The sequence below is a fragment of the Terrapene carolina genome, unplaced genomic scaffold (genome assembly GCF_002925995.2).
Source record: "Terrapene carolina triunguis isolate 2854851 unplaced genomic scaffold, T_m_triunguis-2.0 Scaffold139, whole genome shotgun sequence".
Classification (NCBI taxonomy): domain Eukaryota; kingdom Metazoa; phylum Chordata; order Testudines; family Emydidae; genus Terrapene; species Terrapene triunguis.
Genome location: NW_020664490.1, coordinates 3,080,286 through 3,105,460, shown reverse-complemented (window position 1 = coordinate 3,105,460; position 25,175 = coordinate 3,080,286). Strand labels below are relative to the sequence as shown.

General features: G+C 42.4%; 1 protein-coding gene across 1 annotated transcript in view; it reads left to right on the top strand.

Annotated features, from left to right (window-relative positions):
- Positions 1-25,175, top strand: part of LOC112112818 (phospholipid-transporting ATPase IB-like) — a 422,105-nt gene that overhangs the window by 180,342 nt on the left and 216,588 nt on the right. Inside the window, exon 24 of the mRNA XM_026653425.1 lies at positions 21,219-21,391. Coding sequence (XP_026509210.1) covers positions 21,219-21,391 — 173 coding nt within the window. The remainder of the gene's footprint in view (positions 1-21,218; positions 21,392-25,175) is intronic.

Here is a 25,175-nt window from a genome sequence, read left to right as displayed (position 1 = left end):
GGTTCTCCGCAAAACCCTTCCATCCTCCTCCTCACCTCCTCCTACTGAGGTACTGCTTGTCAATCATCCACATTGGAATACAACAGGGACCATCTCTCAAAGAAGAAGAGAAGGTTACTTACCTGTAACTGAAGGCTTTTTGAGACATATGATCCCTATGTGTATTCCACTACCTACCCTCATTCCCCTCTGCTTCGGATCTGTTAGATCCACATTTGAGAAGGAACTGGAGACGAGGTCGGTCTGCCCCACCTTTTATTGCCTCAGATGGAAACACTAGGCGAGTCAGGGTGGAGGCACAGCCCAACACACACTACTTTCAAATTCTTTGACTCCAGGTGCATGGTGCACATGCATAACAGTGGAATACAGATAGGGACACCCATCTTAAAGAACCTCCATTTACAGGTAAGTAACCGTCTCTTTTTTGGTTGAAATTTCAGGTATCAAAAGCAGTTCTTTATAGTGACCTCTATGACTTTACAAACTATCTGCCAGAGATCAGTGTGGGTATCTTGACTGGTATTTTTTTCAGATGATATTTCAAATATTGTAATAAAAGAAAATATGTGATTCCATAGGTTTTTAGGTAATTTTACTGTAGGTATATTTTTCTGTAGTTTATTTTAGCCTGAACTGGATTAGGTGCAGATAAATACATTGCATACAGGGCAGAGTTGCCTTGAGGGTATATTTTTCCTATCAGCAGGATACTATGACCTCTGCATAATGAGCTTATGTTTCAGGACTGATAAAGCATCCTTGAATAATTGTCCACAGCTCTCGTTATGTTTTTTGATGGTCTAATTAATCTGGACTTTCAGCAGCCACTGCAGATGACAACAGGATAAAAATATGATCTATTTATCTAATTTTTTGAAAGCAAGATTTAGTCCATATGTGAAAATCTGCATAGCATGTCTCAGGTTAAGGAGTTTTTGCTACATCTTGAGGTCTCAGATTACTTGCCTTTCTGGGAAGGAATTTCTGGATAGTTTCAGATTAAAAACTGTGAAAATAGTGCGAGTAGGCTCATCTAGTATCCGTATGTCCTTATGTCATAATGTCCATCTTGGAGGTCTGGGAAGTTGGATGTCTGTCTTTTCAGGCATAATTGAGATGTTATTAGATATACATATTCATATTGTTTTGAAAAGCTGGCAATGAAGCCTCTGTCACAAAGTCCTCTTTGCTCAATGCATATGTGTTTAGGAATTACCTACTGATTTCTAGCCTGCCATTTTTAGCTAAAGCTCTGGAGAAGGTCCTAGCAATACAGCTAAGGTAACACTTACATAGCACTGATTATCCATTTCAGTCTGTTTCAGATGAACACAGTAGTGAGACTGCCCTTGTAACTGAGTTAGTTTGGACCACAGGATGATTTATTGGATTGGTTGTTTGAGACCGGGAATATTTGTGTCATTTTTACCTGATGCAAATGCAGACACTACTGGGCGGGGTTCTGTGGGGTGCATTATGCACGAGATCAGACTAGATGAACATAATTCTGGCCTCAAAATCTATTAATTAAACTCGTGTCACTGGATGAATTCTCATTGGGTCTTGATGGGACTATGTGAAGAGTTTTGCATTGGCCAGTGTTGGCTCAGATGTTCTAAAATTCTTATATGCTTCCTCTAGGAGAACTTTATGAAAGATTTGGGTTAGGTGATCCCCAGCTATCAGGTGTACAAATTTATGATCTCACCATGTTCCAAAGACCTTAAATTGTCTTGGCAGTGCTGTCATAGAAATCTGAGACTGGATGGCTGAAAACTGGACGAGATTGAAGTGAGACTAAAATCTTGCTGATTGCATTAAAGAGAGAAGGAGACATTTTGATAGGCCTTCCAACCTTTGATGGTGAATCACTTCAAAGGGCTAGAGTTTAGGAGTAGCTCTTGATTGGGGCTGATGATCAAGTATCAGGAGTGGTCAGGACTGATTTTTATCATCTTAAAAATGTCTCCAGAGTGCTCCCATATTGCTCACATGCTCATCTGACAAGATGTGACACACAAGTTGACTATTGTAATGCTGTCTACCATGGGGCTACCCAAAAGGCTGATTTACTGCCTGCAGGTAGTACAGAATGTCACAGCTTGAATACTGTTGAGGATGGACAAAGGGGCAGTACCTTCCTACTTCTGTGTTCCCTTCACTGCCTGCCTTTGTGCATATGGAGTGAATATAACATATTGATTTTTATCTTATAATGCCCTTAAGAGACAGGGTTCTGAATGCCTTTCTGAGCTTCTCTCTGTGTGCCATCTGTGGGAGTTCTCTCAAGCCCAAAGAGTTTGTTTGCAGCTTTCAGAGGCAAGGGAGCTCCTTGTACCGTTGCTATAGTGTTGGAGCTGGGGAATGTACTGTCTTTATTTATTTATTTATTTATTTATTTATTTTGCTTAAGGATGACAACAGTACTAATCTTTTTTAAAAATCAGGTTTCAAAACCATTTTATTTCCCAAAGCCTTTACACAGCACTATGAACTTCATTTGTGGCCTGTGATTAATTGTTTTGTTCTTGCACCTTTGTATTCATTTACCGCAACTTCTACTTTATTGTTAGACACCTTGGATAGTTTAATAGGAAGAGTTGTATGAATAAAACCATTAAACTATTTTGGAAAATGTTTTCAGCTGGAAAGGAGAATTAAAAAAAATTTATCCCCATTTCAGATCTGCTAAGTTCCACGTATGGAATATGAAACGTACACATTTAGTATTAATTTTAATACATTGTTAAAGTTGCTTTCTCTCTTTCTTTCTGTAGCCCAGTGTCTCCCACAATTCTTGAAGGCTGGGCTGCTCTCCTCGATCTGTGGCTTCTCTGAGGCAGATCAGTGTTTTGGGGCCTCTGCTCTGGCCACACCCTCTCTGCTCCTGCTTGCAGCCAGTTTTGTCTGCCTGTATGTCAGCATGAGGACAGTAGTTTAAAGGCTCCTGCCTTCATCTGCCTAAGGGTTGTTTTTTTTTTTGTTCAAATTTGGGGCAAGTGGTAAGCAGTCATTTCCCTCCCAGCTCCTCTTCCCCCTGTGCCAGCTTTAGCTGGTTGTTGGAATCCCCGGAGCCTCAGCTGCAGTGCCTCCCCGTTTGCACCTTTGCATCTTCCAGGTATGGCAGAGCAGTCTAAAAACCCCTGAGCGAAATCCAAATGGTGCTCCATCCATGAGACTGCCCTCCCAGGTTCAGCAGACAGTGAGTTGTGCCCAGCCTTCACCCAGTCTTCATCCCTCACTCTGTTAGGTGCCAGGGCTATAAGTCAGATAGGCATGCGGGATCCTCTACCCACCAGAGCAGCCATGACTGTGACATGGGAACAATGAACCAGGAGTCTATGGGTGGAGCAGAGAGAGGCTCCAAGGACCAGGAGAATGTCGGTCAGTCGAGTAAGTCCCAAGGGCCCCTGGAAAACAGGGGGCAGACTGGCAGGGTCACAAATCCCTTCCAAGTCCTAAAATGGGAAAAGAAACAGAGTTCATAAACATCCCCCTCCTTCCCAATTTAACCAGGAGGGCCCTGAAAGCATCTCCCCACCCCCCACCAGTCCATGGGGAAATAGAACCCAGCAGGCAAGGACTCAGAAAGAGATCTTGTAAGAGGATTTCAGGCGCTCAGCAAAGCTAGCTGCAAAAGCCCTCACCAGATCCATGACAGAGTTCGTACACTCCCTAAGCAAGCAAAAAACCCCTCAAAAATCAAAGAAAGCAAAAAAGGGGAAGAAAATGCAAAAACATTTGTAGGAGGTCTGAGTCCTCTAATTCAGTGGTTCTCAACCTTTCTAGACTACTGTACCCCTTTCAGGAGTCTGATCTGTCTTGTGTACCCTAAGTTTCACCTCAGTTAAAAACTGCTTGCTTACAGAATCAGACATAAAAATACAAAAGTGTCACAGCACACTATTACCAAACAATTGCTTACTTTCTCATTTTTACCATACAATTATAAAATAAATAGACTGGAATAGAAATAATGTATTTACATTTCAGTGTGATACTTGACCCTGTTTTTCACTTAGGAGCCTTGTCTGAAGCCAAAGCCCTGCTGCCTGGGGTTGAAGCATGTAACTTAGCTTTGCTGGGCCCCAGGCAGTTGCCCTGTTTGCCACCCCCTAATGCTGGCCCTGCACTTGCATCCCCCCAAACCTATCCCATGACCCTCCTGGGGGCTGCTACCCCCAGGTTGAGAAACATTCATCTAGATGAGTTGATGTACCCCCTGGAAGACCTCTGAGTACTCCCTGCTCTAACTCCTCTTCCTGTTCCACAGAGGATGGTGAATTGTCGGGCTCTGACTCGGATCAGGTGCAGGGAAAGACTCATCAAAGATCTGAGAAATTTAAGACCATGTGCAACAAGGTTGTATCCCCTATTCAGATTCCACCCAAACAGAACACTGAGAGTTAGCCTCTGAGCAAATGTCTTTCCTCAAAATCCTCCCCTGATGCTGTGATTACCCCATACTCCTCCTTCAAAGACATAACCAGGGATGAACCAGCCAGACAAGGGCAAGCACATTAACAGAAATGATCTCAGGTTCTATAGGATACAGGAACCAAAGGTTCTGATTACGGAGATACCAAAAGGTTGATTCTGCTGTAGTGCCCCTGGCTAAAGATGTGGTTATCCTCTGAGAAAGGAGAGTTCTATCCAAAGGACCCCACAAATAGAAAAATGGAGGCCACTCTCAAAAAAGACATTGAGGCCTCCACAGCCTCTCCTAGGGCGGCCCTCAGAACTGCTTACTTGAAGATCTCAGATCCCTGAAGAATAGAGATTATCCTGACTTTGGCTCTAATTTAAAGAAAATTTTCCTGGCAGCAGCATTCATTGCTGATACCTCAGTGGATGTGATAAGTAGGGCTCTACCAAATTCACGGTCCATTTTGGTCAATTTCATGGTCATAGGATTTAAAAAGTCATAAATTTCATGATTTCACATATTTAAATCTGAAATTTCATACTGTTGTAACTGTAGGGGTCCTGATCCAAAAGGAGGTGGTGCGGGGATCGCAAGGTTATTGTAAGGGGGTCGCAGTATTGCCACCCTTACTTCTGTGCTGCTGCCTTCAGAGCTGGGCCCTCGGCTAGCAGCCGCCACTCTCCAGCGAGCCAGCTCTGAAGACAGCGCAGAAGTAAGGGTGGCAAAACCATGACCTTCCTACAATAACCCTGTGGTTCCCCCCCTCCCACAGCCCTTTTTTGGGTCAGGACCCCCAGTTTGAGAAACGCTTGTCTCTCCCATGAAATCTGTATAGTATAGGGTAAAAGCACACAACAGTCCAGATTTCACTTTTTGTGACGTGTTTTTCACGGCCGTGAATTTGGTAGAGGGCCCAAGTGATAAGGTTCTCAGCCAAAGCCATGGCCTCCTGCTTAGTGACCAGGCGCCTCCTATGGGTCTGTCCCTGGAAGGTGGATAGCCACTCAAAGCAGGTGCTGTACTCTGCCAAATTCACAGAAGTCCTGCTTTTCGGAGAGAAGCTAAACATGGTAGTGGTTTAGGGTGCTGCAAAATCTAAACAATCCCTTCCGATGGCACACCATGCCTTTAAGAGAGAGTACAGGCTGGCCTTTAGACAAAGATGTTCCTTTCGGCCCTCATTCTTACAGAAAGACCAGCGAAGGGCCAACAGGTTCTTCAGAACAGCCGTTCTCAATCAGGGGTCTGAGGCCCCCTGGGGGGGACACACGCAGGTTTCAGGGGCTCTGTCAAGCAGGGCTAGCATTAGTCTCACTGGGGCCCAAGGCAGAAAGCCGAAGCCCCGCTGCCCTAGGCCCTGCTACTCGGGGCTGAAGCTGCAACCTGAGCAACTTAGCTTCATGGGGCCCCCTGTGGTGTGGGGCCCTGGGCAGTTGCCCTGCTTGCTCTCCCTAATGCCAGCCCTGGCTTTTATATGCAGAAAAACAGTTGTTGTGGCACAGGTGGGTTGTGGAGTTTTTATAGCATGTCAGGGGGGGGCCTCAGAAAGAAAAAGGTTGAGAACCCTGCTCCAGAGGAATGCATAGAACTAGGGCTTGGAAAGAAAGTCCCGAGAGAACTCTTTATGACAAACACTATATAGATCTCCACCTGGAGCTGAAGCTTGGGGGTAGAATTTCCCATTTCCCGGAGGAATGGGTTGCTTCGACCACAGATTAGTGGGTCAGGGAGATAGTGAATCAGGGATACTCCCTTGAGTTATGGACCCCATGCCATCCATTTTTTTCATCCAGTCCCCTATCTCAAACAACTTCATTGGGCACAGTCTAATATTTCTCAGCACCAGGATATGGGACTAATAGAGAGTGTTCCCTCAGAAGAAAGATTCTTAGGGTTCTGCTCCATCTTCTTTATCATTCAGAAGTGTACAGTGGGAATCTGAGCCTTTCTAGATCTCAAAAGGCTCAACAAGTAGATGAAGAAAACTATGTTCTGGATGGAGACCCTAATCTCTACAGTTTCATCCCTGTCCCAAGGGTACTTTCTGACTTCAGTGGATCTGGCAGATACCTCCACATACCAATCAGACCATGCCATCGCTGGTCCCTCTTTGAGTGCTCTATGTGTATTCCATGTGTGTATGCATGCCACATGCTTGAAAATTCTAACAAGCAGTGATCATTGGCCCATGCATGTGCAGTAGTTCACTTCATTCTCCAGATTACTATCATTATCTGGTCAGTCCCTCCTTATTGGAGCCCCTGTTACCCCTATGGGAGATGCCCCAGATTCATCCATGAATCTTACCACACCTCTTCTACTCAGCACCCACCAGATCCAACAGAGTATGAGGAGGAGGACGTGGCCTGTATCCACAGGTACCGGTAGGTATCTCATCCTTGCATCTGGATGAAGCAGGCACTCCATCCTCACCATCTCCATCGGACGACTATAGGGAGTACCAGGAGCTGCTTTAGAGAATTGCCAATGATCTCCAATACCACTGGAGGAGGTCCGAACATTGGCTCCTGGATAGTCTCATAGACTCATAGACTTTAAGGTCAGAAGGAACCATCGTGATCATGTAGTCTCACCTCCTGCACATTGTAAGCCACAGAACCTCACCCCCCCATTCCTGAAATAGACCCCTAACCTCTGACTGAGTTACTGAAGTCCTCAAATCATGGTTTAAAGCTTCAAATTGCAGAGAATTCACCATTTACACTAGTTTAAACCTGCAGGTGACCATGCCTCATGCTGCAGAGGAAGGCAAAAAATCCCAGGGTCTCTGCCAATCTGACCTGGGGGGAAATTCCTTCCCGACCCCAAATATGGCAATCAGTTATACCCCAAACATGTGGGTAAGACCCACCAGGCAGATACCTGGGAAAGAATTCTCTGTAGTAACTCAGAGCCTCCCCATCTAGTGTCCCATCTCCAGCCGTTGGGGTTTTTTGCTACAGGCAGTTGCCCATCATTCCATCCCCTCCATAAACTTATCAAGCTCAGTCTTGAAGCCAATTAGGCTTTTTGCCCCCACTGCTCTCCTTGGAAGGGTGTCCCAGAACTTCACTCTTCTGATGGTTAGAAACCTTCACCTAATTTCAAGCCTAAACTTGTTGATGGCCAGTTTATATCCATTTGTTCTTGTGTCCACATTGGCACTTAACTTAAATAAATCCTCTCCCTCCCTGGTATTTATCCCTCTGATATAGTTATACAGAGCAATTATGTCTCCCCTCAGCCTTTTTTTGGTTAGGCTAAACAAGCCAAGTTCTTTGAGTCTCCACTCATAAAGCAGAATTTCCATTCCTCAAATCATCCTAGTAGCCGCTTCTCTGCAGACTACTAGTCTGAGGAAGGTGGCACTCCTGGTTAATGAGGACACCATGGAGACAGCCAGAGTGGTCTGGCACACCACTGCCTCTGCACTACCACACCTAAGAGGGCAAAGAGAAGCTACTTTGTCCCTGCCAAAGCGATGGCGCAAAAACACTAATCTGCCTCCATGAAGCTGCAGAGTGAGGCGAACAGCCCAGATGTCAAGAATTGTAGGAGATGCTGCTAGCAAAAAGGAAATTATTGGTTAGAAATTTTCCATTCTCTCTCTCTCTCGTGCTAAAGGGTTTTGCATTATGTTTCACTGAGACATTTAAAATCTGACTCCAAATTCTTCTCACTCACCCATTTAAATGGTCATAGTTTGAAAGCCCTGCTTGTGAAAGAAAAATCTGAAAACTGGACCTTTTTCACTTTAAGGATCTCGTGTGAACACTAAAGTCGATGGGTTATTCATCTCTGACTTCTCTCTAGTCAGCATAAATCTTTCCAGGACTGAAGTTTTCCACTTTAATCTCTTCGAGGCAGGGACTGTCTTTTGTTCCATGTTTGTAGAGAGTCCATCACAATGGAGGCTCTGATCCTGATTGGTGCTTCTGGATGCTAGTGTAATACAATCATCGCTGTAAATTATTACTGATAATTAGTGTGCATCTTATATGGCTGGGAAAATTCCAGCTAACTTGATGATGGAGGGGGAAAGAAATAGAGATCCTTTGTGTACTGTTTGTATATAAACTGGCATTCAGATATACTTATTTTATTTGTTATTATTTGTATTACTGTCGCACCTAGGAGCCCTCGTCAGGGACCAGGACCCCAATGTGTTAGGTGCTGTATAGACACAGAACAAAAAGACAGTTCCTGCCCCAGAGAGCTCATAATCTAAGTATAAAAAAAAGAGAGAACAGATGGATACATATGGGCTGAGAACTGATTACAAAGAAACAATGAGTACTGGGCAGCATGACAGGGAGTGGTCTCGACAATGGTAAGACTGCAACTGTGCCAAGTTTTTCGTAGGCATCAATGAAAAGGAGAATTTTAAGAATGGTTTTGAAGGAGGCTAATGAGGTAGCTTTGCGGATGATTAGGGGAGCTCTTCCTAAGCATGAGAGGCAGCATGACAGAAAGCATGAAGATGCTTGTTTGAAAATTTAACAAATGTACAATGGAGGCTGGCATCATGGGCTGATTGGAGGCAGAGTTTGACATCTTAATAGTGAGAGACTGGCTGTGAAGAGTCTTGAAAGTGAAGACAAGTAGCTTATGTTTGATGTGATAGAGAAGTGGAGGGAAGGAAAGAGAGGCGTGCCATAGTCAGAGATGGACTAGGAAAATGATCATTATATCAGCATTCTGAATGAAAATGATTGCACGACCAGAGAAAAGGATGTCGCAGTAATCAAGACGCACGATGATGAGAGCCTGAAAGAGAGTTTTTGCTGTTTGGACAGATGGGAAAGACAATATTCAGAGATGTTAGGCTGAAAGAATCAGCAAGATTTAGACATAGTCCGGATATGAGGACCTAGAGAGAAGTCAGAGATGAAAATGGGACCTCATTATCGGCCTGAGATGGTGGAATTCTCCACTGTGATAAAGAAAAGAGGTAGTGGGGAAGGCTTGTGGGGGAAGACTGAGCTTTATTTAGCCGTGTTGAATTTGACATCTGAGGAGTTGTCAGACAGGCCAAGATTCTAGTTTGGACAGAAGAAGATGGGTCTGGAGTGTAGATCTGTGAATCATTTGTATAGTGATGGTTGTTGAATTAATGTTTGTGGATGAGATGACCCAGAGGCAAGGCGCAGAGGGAGAAGAGAAGGGGACCGAAGACAGAGCTCCGAGGGACCACCACAGAAAGGAGACCAGGAGGAGCCTCCGAAAGAGACACTGATGGAACACTTAGAGAGGTAGGAGGAGAACCAGGATGGGTGAGAGTCACGGAAGCCAAGCGAGGAGAAGATTTCAAGAAGAGCATGGCCAACTGCGTGGAAAGTGGCTGACAGAATGAGAATGGATCACTGATTCTGAGCTTTGGCTAGGAAGAGGCCATTAAAGATTTTGGCAAGAGTGGTTTCAGGGGAGTGCAAGGGATGGAAGCCAGAGGGAAAAGGAATGGATGGAACTGGAGAGAGGAACTTCAGAGAGTGATTGTGAACGGTGTGTAAATGAGCCTCGAGGTGAAAGGGAGATGGGGGTGGTATCTTGGATACCATAGTGATGCATATAGAACCACAACTTTAAGTTCAATGTTACGTAACAGAATAAACTACATATTTTAAAAGATAGTATTGTTTGTTGGGTAATAATTTTATGTTCAAGCACCGGAGTTTTAAAACTCATTTACAGGTCCAGACAGACTTCTAAAGTTAAAATAAGGCCACAGGATTTCCTTACCTTACAGATCAAGTAGAAAGATAACAGGAATGCTTACATAAGACTGGTGCAGTAGAACATGTTACATATATATTACACAGGGTCTCACAGACTTTAGGGAACCTGAGTTTGGCAGAAAGACTAAAATGCACAAGAACCATCACTTGGAGAATCAAGCTCTGAGGTGGCTTACTCTGCGAGAGATCATAATAAGATTGTAATAAGACATTTTGGAAGGGGAGCAAAAGAGCATGGCCAATGGACCTTGTGGCGTGTGTTCAGGTATGAGGGAGAGGCCTATTCTTTGCAATCCCTGCAATTATTCAGCCTTTGCAGAGATGCGAATTCCACCCTTTATTTATCAAAATTTAAGACTACACTTTTGAAATTTGCCTGCAATTTTGAATTTGCAATTTTGCTTTCACAAACAAATTCTAGGTGCCAGGCAGGAATTATAGAATTTAGACATCTGACGGTTTGATTATTCTTGCAAATCAGGTAGGGTAATTTGTGCCTGCAGTTAACTGTACTTCAGTTTTGTGGAGGTGTTATTTCTGGGCTGAAATTGGAACATGTGCTGTTTATTGTAAGAAATATTTCCCCTGCATCCTCAGTTCAACAGGTGCTGCCCTGAATACTTATATTCTGTTTCAGCTAGCTTTGGTTTAAACATTATTTAGTCTTTCCTTTGTTATTTTCATTATCCCTTCTCTACTGTACACTGCGTTATGCCAGATGTCCACAGGTCCCATGGGGTCAGGAACTAGACAGCTTCAAGTGAAATGCTCTTCACTAAACAGATGGTGAACCCTTTAAACCATGGTTAAGGTACAGTGGAAAGAGTTTCAAACCTGGCCGCAAAGTGTCTCCCTGAATATGGTTCTTCACTTAAGTCCTCTGTTCTTCACAGCACTCTGTGGAAGACTCATTTCACTTACAAAAACAAACCCAATAAACTTCACTTTTCCAATAAATTCAAACAATTGTATCACATTTAACTGTTCACACTATCCAGATGTAGGAAGGAAACATCAAATGCAGTAAAAAATAAATACCTCATATCGGTAAAATGTGTCCAATTGGCAGTTTAGTGTCCTTTGGAACAATGAGCTGGCAGATTCTGTGTGATTTATATGATCATACAAAATATGACAGTAGTTCTGGGAGTGAATTATCTGGTGATAGAAAAATTCATTAGAATTTAGAAACCATTTAATCTTTTTACTACAGCAAATGAACAACACTTCCAAGATTTATAATAGAGATGATATGTAAACAGGTACCGATATAAACAGTTTACTTTAGGAACTCAAGTTTAATAGCTATTATAGAGGTTCATCCAGGAAGATCACTCTTACATTAACTCTACTGATTTAAAAAAAGGAACATGTGATAATGGTATCCAAAATATTAAAGCAGAAGTGGCCAAAATGCAACCTATAGTTGCTCTCAACTTTAGTAAGCAATGTGCTTGATGTAGGCCACAGATCCCAACAGTCAGTGTTTTCTTTGTCCATCTTAACTAGAAAAAGAACATTTGTTGTCTGATAACCACCATAACCAGTCTATTTCAATATTGGTTTTCTTCTCCAGATCTTTTGCTTCACCTGGGGCAATACTGAGCCTTAAATTGCGTGTGAAATGTGAATACAGTCCCTGTGAAGATAGCACCAGGTTTTTCTACTGTCATTCATGCTACACAAAATGCTGCTGCTAAAAATTCCCAAGCCACAAAGTCCATATCATTTCTTTTTTTAAACTTTTATTGGTTTTTCTAACTTTTTTATTATTTGACTTTTTAAAATTATAGGTAATGAGCCAACTTCAGATTTGGTGTAAGTACGTATAACTCCATTGAAATCAGTGGAGTTGTACTCACTTACATCGAGTCTGAATTTGGTCCATGGAGGAGTTGTGTGTGAAATTTTATATAGCATTCCTTTCAGTGCTAAATTCCAAAATGGAATGCCGTTTTCTTTTTAATAATCTGTGTAGAACCCTATGGGTTGTTAATGTGTTTGCTTTATCCTTCAGATACTGAGTGACCCTGGTAAGGCAGGGTCCTTCTGTGAGTCTTTAGAAAGTGACAAAATACAAACAAGCCATTACAAGGTTTCATACAGAACGGCAGGATGTGGTCTAGAGTGAAGACCACACATGAACTCTGCTTCAGGATATTCTAATTCTCTGCCTGTCAACAAATTATACTCTGCTGCTAAGATTTATAACAGTGCCCTAGTGTTCCTCAACATATGGTGATCTGCAGAATGAAACTACATTTACACAGTATACAAAACTCAGGAAGTTTCTTCTTGGTAAATAAAATGTTAAGAGCAATATTGCAACTAAATGGTCTACCAAGAGTTTGAGCAAGTCACTTGTTAAAATGGGGAGTAGGAAAATTAAAACTGTGGAAAAATGTCTGCTGGGTAGACTTGTTATGGAAGGGAATAGTCCACAGGAGAAATTATTGAAATCACATACATAGGTTCCCAGCAGTGAAACTAAAACCTGAAACTTATGTATTGTTTCTGTCTGATTGATTTCGATTTTTAAAGCTTCTTTTCTATGTGATCATGCCACCAAAGTTCGCTTCCGCAGCCATATATTTATAACTTGTCTATGTGTGAGACTTGTAGATGTACTCCTTGTAGCTTAAGATACATCTTTACTAATTTTACACTCTCGGGCCCTGATCCTGCGAAGGGAGCTGCATGAAAGGATTCTTATGCTCACATTTAAAACAATGAAACTTTAGCCCTGATTTAACAAAACACTTAAGAATTTCGTTATGTCCCATTGAAATCAGGTGCTTAAGTGCTTTGCTGAATCAGGACCTCGTAGGGGGAGGGAACACTTACTTTTGTGTGCTGTCCCATCGACTTCAGTAGGAGTCTATGGGCTTGTCCATACTTCTGGCTAAATCAGCACTGCTGCGATCTATGCAGCGGTGTCAATTTAGCAGCTCTGGTGAAGACAAGCTAAGTTGATGGCAGAGCGCTCTCCTGACATCTGTACTTCACCTCCCCAAGAGGCAGAAGGTAAGTCGGCAGGAAAGCGTCTCCTGTTGACATAGCATGGTGTACACACTGCTGTAAGTCCTAAATTACATCGACGTTAGTTATATCACTTATGTAACTGAAGTAGCATAACTTAGGTCGACTTACAGCATTTGTGTAGACCAGTCTTTAGAATGAAACTGCACAAATTCTTTTGTGGATCAAGGTGTTAATTTAAATGTTAGGTCTGGCGCCCATTTCAGGGACATTTTATTATAGCATCCCATCTTCAGTTCTCCTAGGATAGGTTGATAGGTAATCTCCAAGAGTGGGGATCTGTGCAGGCAGTTCCATGAAGGAGAAAAACTAGGTTAATGACTGATAGCTGGAGAGCTCTGAATATATTCCCTCTTCAGATCCACCCTTATCCCCAATCCCTATTTGTGGATGAACTGTAAAGATAGCACTGAAATCTTTCAGGATGTTCAGGTTCATTTTTTCAGATCAAATGTCTTCTTGCAATTCCTCTTACTTGCTGCTCCCTCATGTTAACAGTAGTGAGTTAATTCTAGCAAAGGATTGTGACTTTCCAACCGCATCAGAGATTTTTAACAGCACAGCCTTCTTTCTCAGTTGTAGGATTGTAGCATTTTGGGCATCTAGTAAAATGTACTTAAACAATTCCCAATTATCATTCGTGTTTTGCTGTTTAAATTCTTCTTCCCAACTGATTTGACTCATAATTGTTTTCAGCTTTGTAAAATTGGCCCTTTTAAAGCATGAAGCAAAAGTAGAAGACTGGTCTCCGGTTGATGAGTGCAGAAGAAAAACAGGATATGTGAGCGGAATCACCTGTACTTTTTTTAACATCAGTGACAAATTGTGTACAAAGGAGTATACAACTTTCCAGGGTGTGTGTTTATCTGCTGTGAGAATTAGTGCCACTTTGCTGTGTAAATTGCTGGGTTAAGGATTATCATTAGATGTTGGAGAATGTGCCACATAAAATGTTTCCTGAAGCATTCTTTAGGTGAGAAGATGTCTCTGATTTATGGCCTCTTGTGATATAGGACACTGGCTCATTGAACATTTGCTCCAGGGATTGCTGCACAAAGGGAGGAAAGAGGCTCTGTGGCCAGGGATTGAAATGTTGGGTAGGACTCCTAGTGCTGTCTCTCAATGACTGTTACTAGGCCTGGCTGATTTGTTGCTTTTGACATGAGGCTCCACTTTTCAGGCATCTTATTTGACTCCCTGGACTCCCTGTTGTTTTCCCCATGTTTGACTAAGCTTAGTGGCTGAGTCTCTCTCCTCATCTTCACTTACTAGCCAGTCAATACCCGCCATGTACTCAGGTCCTCCTTTCCTAACAAGAAACACAGAGGGGGAGAGGAAGAAAAGAGCAAATGGGAGGGAGCACTGACCAGCTAGCAGAGGAAAGGAGATAAAGAAGGAGTCACAGCATCTGTCAGCACGGAGTCAGCGCCTATGGTACTGGTGGCATCAATAGACAGCAGAGGGCAGAAAGGGAGGACTTCTTGGCAGAGAACTAGGCAATGGGCAGGGTCAGGAGGTTGTCTCCATCCATTTAGGGGAGTAGAAATCAGTTTCAACCCTTCAGGTGGGTCAAGTGGGTGGAAGAGGTCATATTCTGTATTTGGGAGCAAGAGAAAGCTTAGAGGGAGGTGGGGGAAGAGAGGGGATGGGAGGAGAGAGAGGAGGAATTATCTTTCTTGTATTTTATTTTTAAACTTTTTATTAAGTCTAAGTTACAATAAAACTGTAACATACTGCATCATGTTCTTATGTTATGTTCTTATCATACATTTCTTATTACTTATTCAGGATCCGGTTAATATTCAAAGAATCTGACTAAAGATAATGGCTTGCTGGCTGGGGAGCCCTCCTCCTCTGAGTACACTAAAAAGGGTGACCACATTTCTGAATTTTATTCTCATTTTGGCACTTCTGTTGTGTACATACTTAGTATGAAAGCTTTTTGGTTACAAGGACAGTCCATATTTTACTATACTACAATTCCAAGGAGGAAGAGTCACATTTTTCCAATTATATGCAATACAAAATCTTGCTCCTAACAGTAAAAATAAATTAATTTGTCATTCTGTTTAAAATGTAGATCCTTTACTGGAGCATTAAGTAAGCAGGTCAGGGTATCTCTAGGAAGCCGGCATTTTGTTATAAGATGAATTGCTTTGATAATTTCTTCCTCAAGCTGTCTAATTCCTGGTTACAACCACCACATGTGCAAGCATGTTCCTTTTCCCCCACAAACCCTCCAACAGAGCACCTCTCTAGTAGCAAAAATATGATGGATATTTACTGGTATTCTATGCCATCTATACAGTAACGTATAAGAATATTCTTCATGAGTGACACAAATTAAAGATGTTTATCCCCTTTCCCAGATAGAGACCCACTGTTCCTGATCAGTTTCTTTATCCAAATCTCTCTCCCATCTTTTCATCTGAGTTTTCTTATCAACATCTTTTCAGTCAAAATTGCATATGTTTTAGAAATTAAACCCTTTGATCCAGCTTGCTCCTGGGTCAACTCCTCAAACGTGGCTAAAGGTCTAGATAGGCGATCCAGATTTCACCATAAAATGTTTGACTTGTAAATACTGAAAATATGGGAGCTTTAAATTATTTACATTATTACATATCTCTTGATATGATTTCAAATCAGGCCCCAGGAATAGCTGTCCAAACTGAGTAGTCACAGCTCTTACTCACAGTGAATAGTCATGTTGATATTTCCTAGAGAGAAATTCCTGATTATTAAAGACAGTGGCTAAGGGAGAAGGGCTAAGTAGCAGGAATTTGAAAAATTTGTCCAGAACTGCTAAAGTGGTCTGGATGAATGGGTGATTTATTTTTTGATGACCTAAATTTCTTTTTAATGTAACAATTACTATAAATAGCTATATTTGGGCTCCAGTGCTGTTTGAGTTTTACTGAGTGTGTGGATGGTCTATTGTTAACCCAGTTGATCACATCTTTTAATCGTGGTGCATAATAATAATAAACCGAAGTAAGGGAAGCTAGTCCATCCTACATGGTATGATTAAACAGAATTTATAACACATACCAGGCTAGGGCCTGTAAGTTACATGCAGTCACAGACTGTGTTTACCTGTCCGTTTTAACAACCTTCAAGAAGTTCATTCAAGACATAAGACCAAATTCACCCTTAGTGTAACTCCACTGACTTCAGTGGCATTACAGCAGGGATGTATTTGGCCCTTGAACTGTGAAATGCTGTTCTCCATCACTTTTCAGACTCGATTAAAGGTGTACACAAAAAGAAATATAAATGTGCTAATACTGCAATTACGCTGCAATTTTTATTATGGTTCAGATTGCTTTAAGTTAAGATTCAGAAATCATTTGAGACAGATGTCTCTGTCCCTTGGTAGTATTACCTCAGCAAATTGGCTGGTACAGTTTGGCAAGACTTCTGGAAATGTTTACGCTTCAGGTCATTTTTATTTGTATAAATTGTTGACCTAATCACTGACATTTAGGAGCTAACTAAGCAGGCACTTTGTGAACTTGAGATGACTCAAAATACTGCCTTAATTTTCAGGCAGTTCTCATTACTCATCCGGCAAGCAACAGTATGTAGCATCCATATCTCTCTTGCTACTAAGTATAGTGTATTTGCTATCTGTCTCCATGGAAGGTCATATCAAGGTCACTCAGTGTTGTGAATGAAAATAATCAGTTGGTGAAAGTACAGAACTTGAAACCTTGGTGTATTTTCTTCTGACTAAAGAAGGCCAACCTTATTTAAGATAGAATGAACAGCACGTTTTTCTGTTCTGAAGTAACAGATGGATTCTTAAAAGTACTTAGAAACCTTTGAACAAAAGGTGCTGTAATGGAAACTATTAATTTGTAAACATTTTTAACTCAAAATAACAGATTGTAAATTATAAAGAGATCCACAGGTAAATAAACAAAATGCTCACTTTTTCCATTGCTATTACATTTAATCTTTTTAGTGTAAATATTTTATTAAAGCTAATGTTAAAAAATTATACAATACACAGGTTAAGAAAAGAGTGTCTGTACATCTGAGTATAGTGCTTAGATTATCCACAAATACAAGGTTTGTTTTAAAAGTCATAAGATACATATAGTGCATAATCACCAGTAACCCAAATTTAGATGAATAAATTTAACAATACAGTTTAGATATTAGCATCCAAGTATTTGGGTACATCACTCATGAAAAGTTATACAGAGAGTTCGTTGTGGAAAGCACATATATCAATGAGTGAAGATTGTCCCTCGGTGATTGAGAATTTAGGGTAGGTTGTCCAATTAGAAAATACAATCCATCAGGGAAGTATTTCAGTTACTTTCCTGACTGTGCTTCTCATTGGCACTCCAGCTCATCCCTCCTGGTATTGCCGATGTCCGGTGATGTGTTCTAGGTAGACGTCCCTCGACCACGTGATGGCGTCCGACACCATGAGTTGTCGCATCAGCCGAGTATAGCATTGACCGATTCCATATTCTCTCAACACTCGCTCATTACTGAGGTCCTATGCACCCAGGGCTCCGACGATCAGAGGTGTAATTCTAGCACATGTAGACATACCTGAAAAATGGTTCAGGCTTTAGCCGTAAATTGTGGCAAAGCCAAAGTCCTGAAAATTAGTGTTGCAACATTTGTTGCAACAAAACTAAAAAACAAAACCCCAGAATAGATTTTCATTAGTAATGGTAGCATGGCTGTTTCTGTTTTAGATTGCTGTGGAAATAACTTTTGTCCTGTTCAGTTAAGCATCTCAGGAGTGAAATATGTGAATCCTACACTAACCATAAAAGAAAAAAACCCTATATTACAAGCATATTTGATTCTATGGCAAGATCCGTGAAATAGAAGACGTCCCCATTTTGCATCAAACTATTCTAAAGTGCAGTGCAGGCATTTTCCTCTTCTGCAGGATTGTTAGCAGTCTGGCAAATTGTGTGGGAATGAATGTGTTTACATATATATAGAATGGCTTTCAGTTGGAAAGTGAAATCCCTATAGAAAATGATTTATATGATATTTCAGAATATTGAAGAAATTTACATTTGCAATCTATTTGTCTAGCTGGGAACTTGAAAATCTCAGCAATCCCACAGAAAATCATAGTGGTTGCCAGTATGTGTATACTGTATGCATGTAATGATGACTGTCTTACATTTATTCTTCACCTTTCATCCAAGAGGATCTCTCAGCATTCTACAACAAACTGATGTATAAATTATACACATGAATCACTTCATTCATCTCTAAAACACACCAGCCTCTAGGGTGAAGCTTGTCAACTGTTTTCACAGTGCACAGAAGCTTAGCAACAGTTTAGGACAGGAAGTGAAGAATCCGTAATACATAAAACCCCCTCATACTTTTGTCATTGTTTTTTTATTTATTTGGTGGCAACATGCATGAGAAAACATTGGGGCATATATAATAGGGATAGAAGACAATTCTACCCTCATTTACACTTAAGCAGTCATTGATTTCAATGGTGTTCTATGGTGTACCTGGGCCCCTAACTAAGAGTATGTTCACACTACAATCAGAGGTGTAATTCTAGCACATGTAGACATACCTGAGCTGCTTCGATCTAACTAGCTTGAATAATAATAACAGTGAAGCTGTGACAGCACACTGCATAGGCAGTAGTACAGTTTATGCAAGCCAGCCCAGGAACCTGGGTATGTACTCAAGTGTCCAGCCAATGCTGATGCCCGTGCTGCTTTGGCTTCTCTGCTATTGTTATCTGAGGTAGCTAGACCAAACCTAGCTTGCATATGTCTACATGTGCTACAGTCACACATCTGATTGCAGTGTAGACAAACCCTCAGTTGAATTTGTAGCGTAGATGGAGTCTTACTGATTTTACCTCCTATTGTAGAAAATTGGTCTGCTGGTATGTCTCCATCTTCCAAAAGGTGTGGATGTTCTGGTCTCCATATGTTTTGATTAACCCCAACCACAAAGCCATATTATCCCATAAGGTGAATGTGTAGGGGAAATCCTGACTGTATGTTAATGCTGAACTTAACTGGAGTAATTTGTGTTCTTCAGTACCAACAGATGTGTAGTCTGTAGGGAGCAGTTTGGCTACATTTATTTTTTTACATCTGTCTGTTAAATCAGAGATGCAAATTGAAAATGCAGCACTCAGCAATTGCTTGTGGATTTGTAGCTCTCCCTGGAGAAATGTGGGTTCATAAAACAATGAATGGATTACAATGAGACATAAATATAGTATTTTCATTTGACAGATGTAATTCTGCTCCAGTATTGTTCATATTAGATAGAGAGAAATGGTACCTTTTACTGTAGACCAGCATACAAAGAAAGGAAGCACATCTAAGCACTGAGACACATATTTGACAGTTAAGTTGGCACCAGTTTTTAAAGTTTCATAGCTCTGGGATGAGCAAACAAGGATACTTTGTTTTGCAACACTGTGTATTGGAGATCATACCAGAATGGACATTGCTTACAGAAAATGTGAGATGCAGTTGGTGCTAGAAATCCCCCTGGAGGCAATGGAGGCAGCAAACCATCAGTACTGCCAACCCCAAATGTTCAAAAATCATGAGTCAGGCTCACCAAAAATAACGAGATTGACTTTAAAATCATGAGATTATGTACAGATAATAGATTTGGTTTTCTTTTTATTTGCCTTATGCTTTTTGAGCCTTTAGGGTGCACTGGGATCACATTTGGAAGCTTTCTCCACAGACACAAAGGCTAGAAACTTACTTTTTCTTGAACGATGAAGACTGAAATCTTCACATATTCACTTGACTCCAGGAGCTGGGGCTTTAAGGAAAAGAATAATTATCATGAGATTCACGACAAAATCATGAGAGTTGGCAACTCTGAGTCCTTCCTTCTAGGCTACAGGCTGCAAGGGAAGCCCCATCCTATCCTCAAAAATAGCAATAACAATGTAGTCCATGCTGCATAGTCAGGCACTCAGCTTTACCATCTGTGTTCTCAGCTGGGAACCTGGATAGACCAAATATATGCTGAGCCATTCTACCAGGAAGCAGGGGGTAAATCAGCTTTGCTTCTAAAGGAGAAGCATGTAGGCAAGCACCATTCAAGGGGACTGCCTCAGCCTCTGAAGAGTCCTTCCCCCACAGATTTCCAGGATCCATGGGCAATTTTTGTCCCTTTACTTTACAAATATGTCAGAAAAGCCCCTCCCCAAAACTTGAACAAACCAGTAGATAATGTAGACACACTTTTGGAGAGCTGTTTTGTTAGAGTAAATCTGGTGAAACAACATGCTCTGAATTTCAATTCATAACCCCATCGATTTTCAAAAAAAACAGAAGAGAACTGTGAATCTGGTAGTAGATTAATAAGCGGTCAGTTACTGAGCATCTTCTTTATCAAAGTACCATGCTTGAGTAGGGGTTAATTAAAGTCTTTGTTATCCAAGTCTGATGGCCTGAGAGAGCCTGAACCAGGAGTGAGTCAGTGAGGGCTACATTTTTAAAACTATGCGTGCACTTTTGCACACACAAAAGAATACACACAATTTACATGCACATATTTGAAAATTTGGTCCTCAGAAACTAACATTTTCAGAAATGTTCAATACGGGCCTAACTCTGCTTCCATTGAAGTCAATGGTAAAACTCTGACTTGAATGGGAAGAGAGGCCAGTGTAAGCACTTTTGCGATTCCTACCTTAAGAGTCTGAGGAAAAGGTTGAGAGCTGAAGATTGAGTCATTTGGGAGGATGGTGAAACAATAATAATATGTAGCCCTTTTCAACAGTAGATCTCAAAGCATTTTCCAAATGTATATGTTTTTGGAGTAGGCACTGGGAAGGAAATTCAAAAAATCCATAATATTTTGAGGGGGAAGCAGTGGCAAAAGCCATGGAAGCACCAGGCCCCATTTATTCTAACCCACCTTTGAATCTGAGAATGTGTCAAGGATGCTAACGCCAGTTTAGAGAGATGGTTGGAGTACAGTGGAAAGAAACATTTCTTTCTTTTTTGTGTGTGTTTGTACTTTAGGCAACAAGAGCAACCCTGACCCATCACTGTACAAACCTGGGAGATTCACTGGGGAAAGAAAATGATATAGCTCTCATTATTGATGGCCAGACTCTGAAGTATGCTCTCTCGTTTGAAGTCCGGCAGTGCTTCCTGGACCTAGCACTGTCCTGTAAGGCAGTCATCTGTTGCAGGTAAGAAATGTCAGGATTTTCTCCAATGAGAAGTTGGTGTGGAGCTGGTGTAACTCTTCGTCTTCTCCTGCCATTTATCCCCTTCAGGCTTACAGCACATGCAGGAAATGTAAAAGAAGGAAACTTACAGGTTAATATTTAAGAGGAGCTGAGCTGTCTGCTGTAAGTCGCTTGTTTATTCAAACACAGTTGTGAGTTATCTGTTATGGAACAATTATTGGGAAGCAGGGCTGCATACTGGGAATATCCCACAAGGGCTGAGTGCAAGGAGTATTTCCCCTCTAATGGCTTCTCTGTGGTTGCTGCAGCTGCTGAAGCTACCATAGCTATGCCCCGCTCCTCCCGCACTCTGCAGGACTGTGTGAATGACTGGCGGATCAGTGTAGTCTTGGATTTTACTTCTCCCCTCTACTAACCCCAAATCCTGCAGTCAGAAGACAGAAAGAGCCCCTGTTCAGTGCCTCAGGGATGCATACCCTTTTCATGGACTCTCCGTGTCTTGAATGCCCCCCAGCAATGGAACTATCTTGGTTCTCAAAATCTGTACTATAGTGATGAGCATGGTATTTAAAAGATAGATAGAAAATGTCATGGCTGCAGACGAACAGGCAGGATTCTCCCCTATTTAAAAATAGAAATGCTTTTTAATTATGCAGATTTCCCCCCAAATTGAGCCTGATAGCTTTTTATAAAGTGATAGGAGATAATGAGGAAACAGGCCTCCCTGACCCCTTGATTATAGGAGACACTGAAGAATAGGAGCTGTGATGTTATACCTGTGATCATGCTTAAGCAGTGGGAATTAAATAGCCAGAGGTTGCCTCCACTTGGTATGGCAGCTCTTCATTAAGCAGAGCTGCACAGAGAGGCAAGGAAACAATATTAAATATCGTAGCAGGTACAGAAACCCCAATAGTGTATGTTATTAGATTGGAATTCATTTGCGTGGCCTTCCCTAGAGGGTAGCAGTCTATGATGTTCTGCTGCTGAGTAGTCTCCTGCGATGGCTTTGAGCTCTGACAGGGTTTAGTGTTCAGCATTTGTCTGTGTTGTAATCACAGAACACTGTGAAAATTACATTGCTGAGTTTAAATCTTTTGATGAAAACAGAAGAGTTGAGGCAATGAGTGTTTGTACTACTAGGCTGTTTTCATTGGGTCTTTTTTGGAAGAAAAAGGGAACTCAGAAGACTGAGTAATGAAAGAAATTTCCTTCCTTATTGTTTTGAAGGTTAATATACAGAATATTTCAATTAATACCTTGTAGAAGTAGTAATGGTAATATTTGATAATATTTTCATTGTAAGTGGGGGGCAGAGTCTGATTGCATGGTCGGAGTTGTTGTGCAAAGTTTTTCACATATGTATTCAAAGCAACCTACAAATATTAGCTAATTAATTCCCACAATACTGTTGGTAATTGGGAAAATATTTCCCCATTTTATAGATGGAGACAGAAAGAAACAGCAAAATTAAGACCTGTATTTTCAGAATTGGCCTCTAATTTGGGGTGCTTTGATTTCTGAGTGGCTAACCTTAGACACACAGGGCTAGATCCACAAAGGGATTTAAGGACCTAAGTCCAAAATTTAGATCCTCAGAACCCCTGCTTAGTTTTTGCCTAACCCTGTAGGCACCTGTTTCCACTGGTAAAGTCCCCCAGGCACCTGAATTTCTGCTGGTGTACATATATACCATCACCTAAGTCCTGAGGCCATTCAACTTTGTAGCACCTACCTCATGCCTAAGCCAGTGGGATCCTCAACCTGGGCATTCTCCCACCTATCTCGCCTGCGGTGCCCAATCTAATGGCATTTTCAGAGGCCCCCTTAGAGTATAATTACCAGATCAGGCCCTACACATGTTGAGTGGAGAGAGGTGCCTATGCTTCCCTTCTACCCAATCGCTAGCCCAGGGGTTAGAGCACTCACCTGCAATGTGCAAGGTCCCATTTCAAATACCTACTCTGCCTGACTTGAGCAGGGACTTGAACCCAGGTCTCCTACCTCACAGGTGAGATGCCCTAACTGCTGGGCTATGAATATTCTCAAGTGGAGCCCTGTCTCTCCTGCTGAAACTGTTCTACTTTGTATAAAACACTTAAATATTAATTGAAGCAGGAACTGGAACCTAGGTCTCCCAGGAGAGCCTGCTAGCCACTAGACTATAGACTAATCATTGTATCTCTAGCCCAGTGCCTATGTAAGTGTTTTTATACAAAGTGGAACAGCTTCAACAAGAGACATTGAGAGAGACCTGCTCCAGAATAGCCCAGTGGTTCGGCCACTCACATGAGAGACCAGGGTTCAAGGTAGGGTTGCCAACTTTCTAATGGCACAAAATCGAACACCCTTTCCCCTCCCCCTGCTCCGCCCCTTTTCTGAGGCCCCACCCCCCTTCCTCTGTCGCTTGCTGTCCCCCACCCTGATTGATTTTCACTGGGCTGGGGAAGAGGGCTAGGGTGCGGGAGGGGGTGAGGGCTCTGGCTGGAGGTGCTGGCTCTGGGATGGGGCCAGAAATGAGGGGTTCAGGGTGCAGGAGGGGGCTCTGGGCTGGGACAGGGGGTTGGGGTGTGGGAGCAGGTGAGGGCTCCAGCTGGGGGTGTGGGCTCTGGGGTGGGGCTGGGAATGAAGGGCTTGGGGGAATGAGGGGGCTCCGGTCTGGGGCCAAGGGGTTCAGAGAGTGGGAGAGGGATCAGGGCTGGGGTAGGGGGTTGGGGTGCAGAAGGGGGTGTGGGGTGCAGGCTCCAGGGAGGGAGTTTGGGTGCGGGAGGGAGCTCAGGGCTGGGGGCAGCGCATGGAGCAGTGAGAGGCTCTGGAAGAGGGGAAGCAGTGGGAAAAGGAAAGATCCAAGGAAGGATCAGACCAGTGGGGACGGCCTGATCCCCACATCACATCAAAGATCTTTCCAACAAGTTGGAACAAAGTATAAAAGAGGGGAAGTGACATCATCACTTGGCCTCTCCTCCCTTCCCCTCTCCCCCAGCTCAACACCTGAAGGACAAAGACTTTGAACTGAGGGAGTTTGGTCCCAGGCTGGAAAAGGGTCCAGTCTGTGTATTGAGGAACTGTAACCTGCTTCTACCATCTGTCAGGGTGAGAAAAGCTGTTTGATTCAACTCTTGCTCAGACTAAAAGCTTAGGATTTAGAAAGCATCTTTACTTTTTATTTTCTTAAGGTAACTATCTCTGACCTTTATGCCTACCACCTATAATCACTTAACATCTGTCTTTCTGTAGTTAATAAATCTGTTTTATATTTTACCTAAAACAGTGTGTTTTGTTTGAAGAGCTTGGGAAATCTCAGCTCAGGTTAACAAGAGCTGTTGCACGTCCACTACCTTTCTGTTGGAGTGGCGAACTAGGTAATGAACTGACACTGGCCCAGCTTCTGACCGGTGGTACAGCAAGATGGTACAGTTCTGGGGTGCAAGACGAGGGAGCTGGGGGGGGGGGAATTGGCTGGAGCCTCCCTATTGATGGTTCACGAGTGGCTGGGAGATCATTCATGTAACACTGTTGAGAGTGTCCCTGCCTGTGGATGTCTGTGTAAGTGCAGTGCCTATCAGAGGTTTGTAGCTTGACATCAGCATCGCTGGGTGAGGAATACTCAGGCGGGTTGGTTTTGGAGGGCTCAGTAGTTCCACAGTCCAGGTTGCACCCTGGGGACCCCATCACACCCCTCTTGTCTCTGTGCATTATATGATGTAGTTTTTAATTACATGATTACATGCTATCACAGAACCCCTCATTCAGTGCACAGGTTGGATGTTCCTCACTGAAAGGG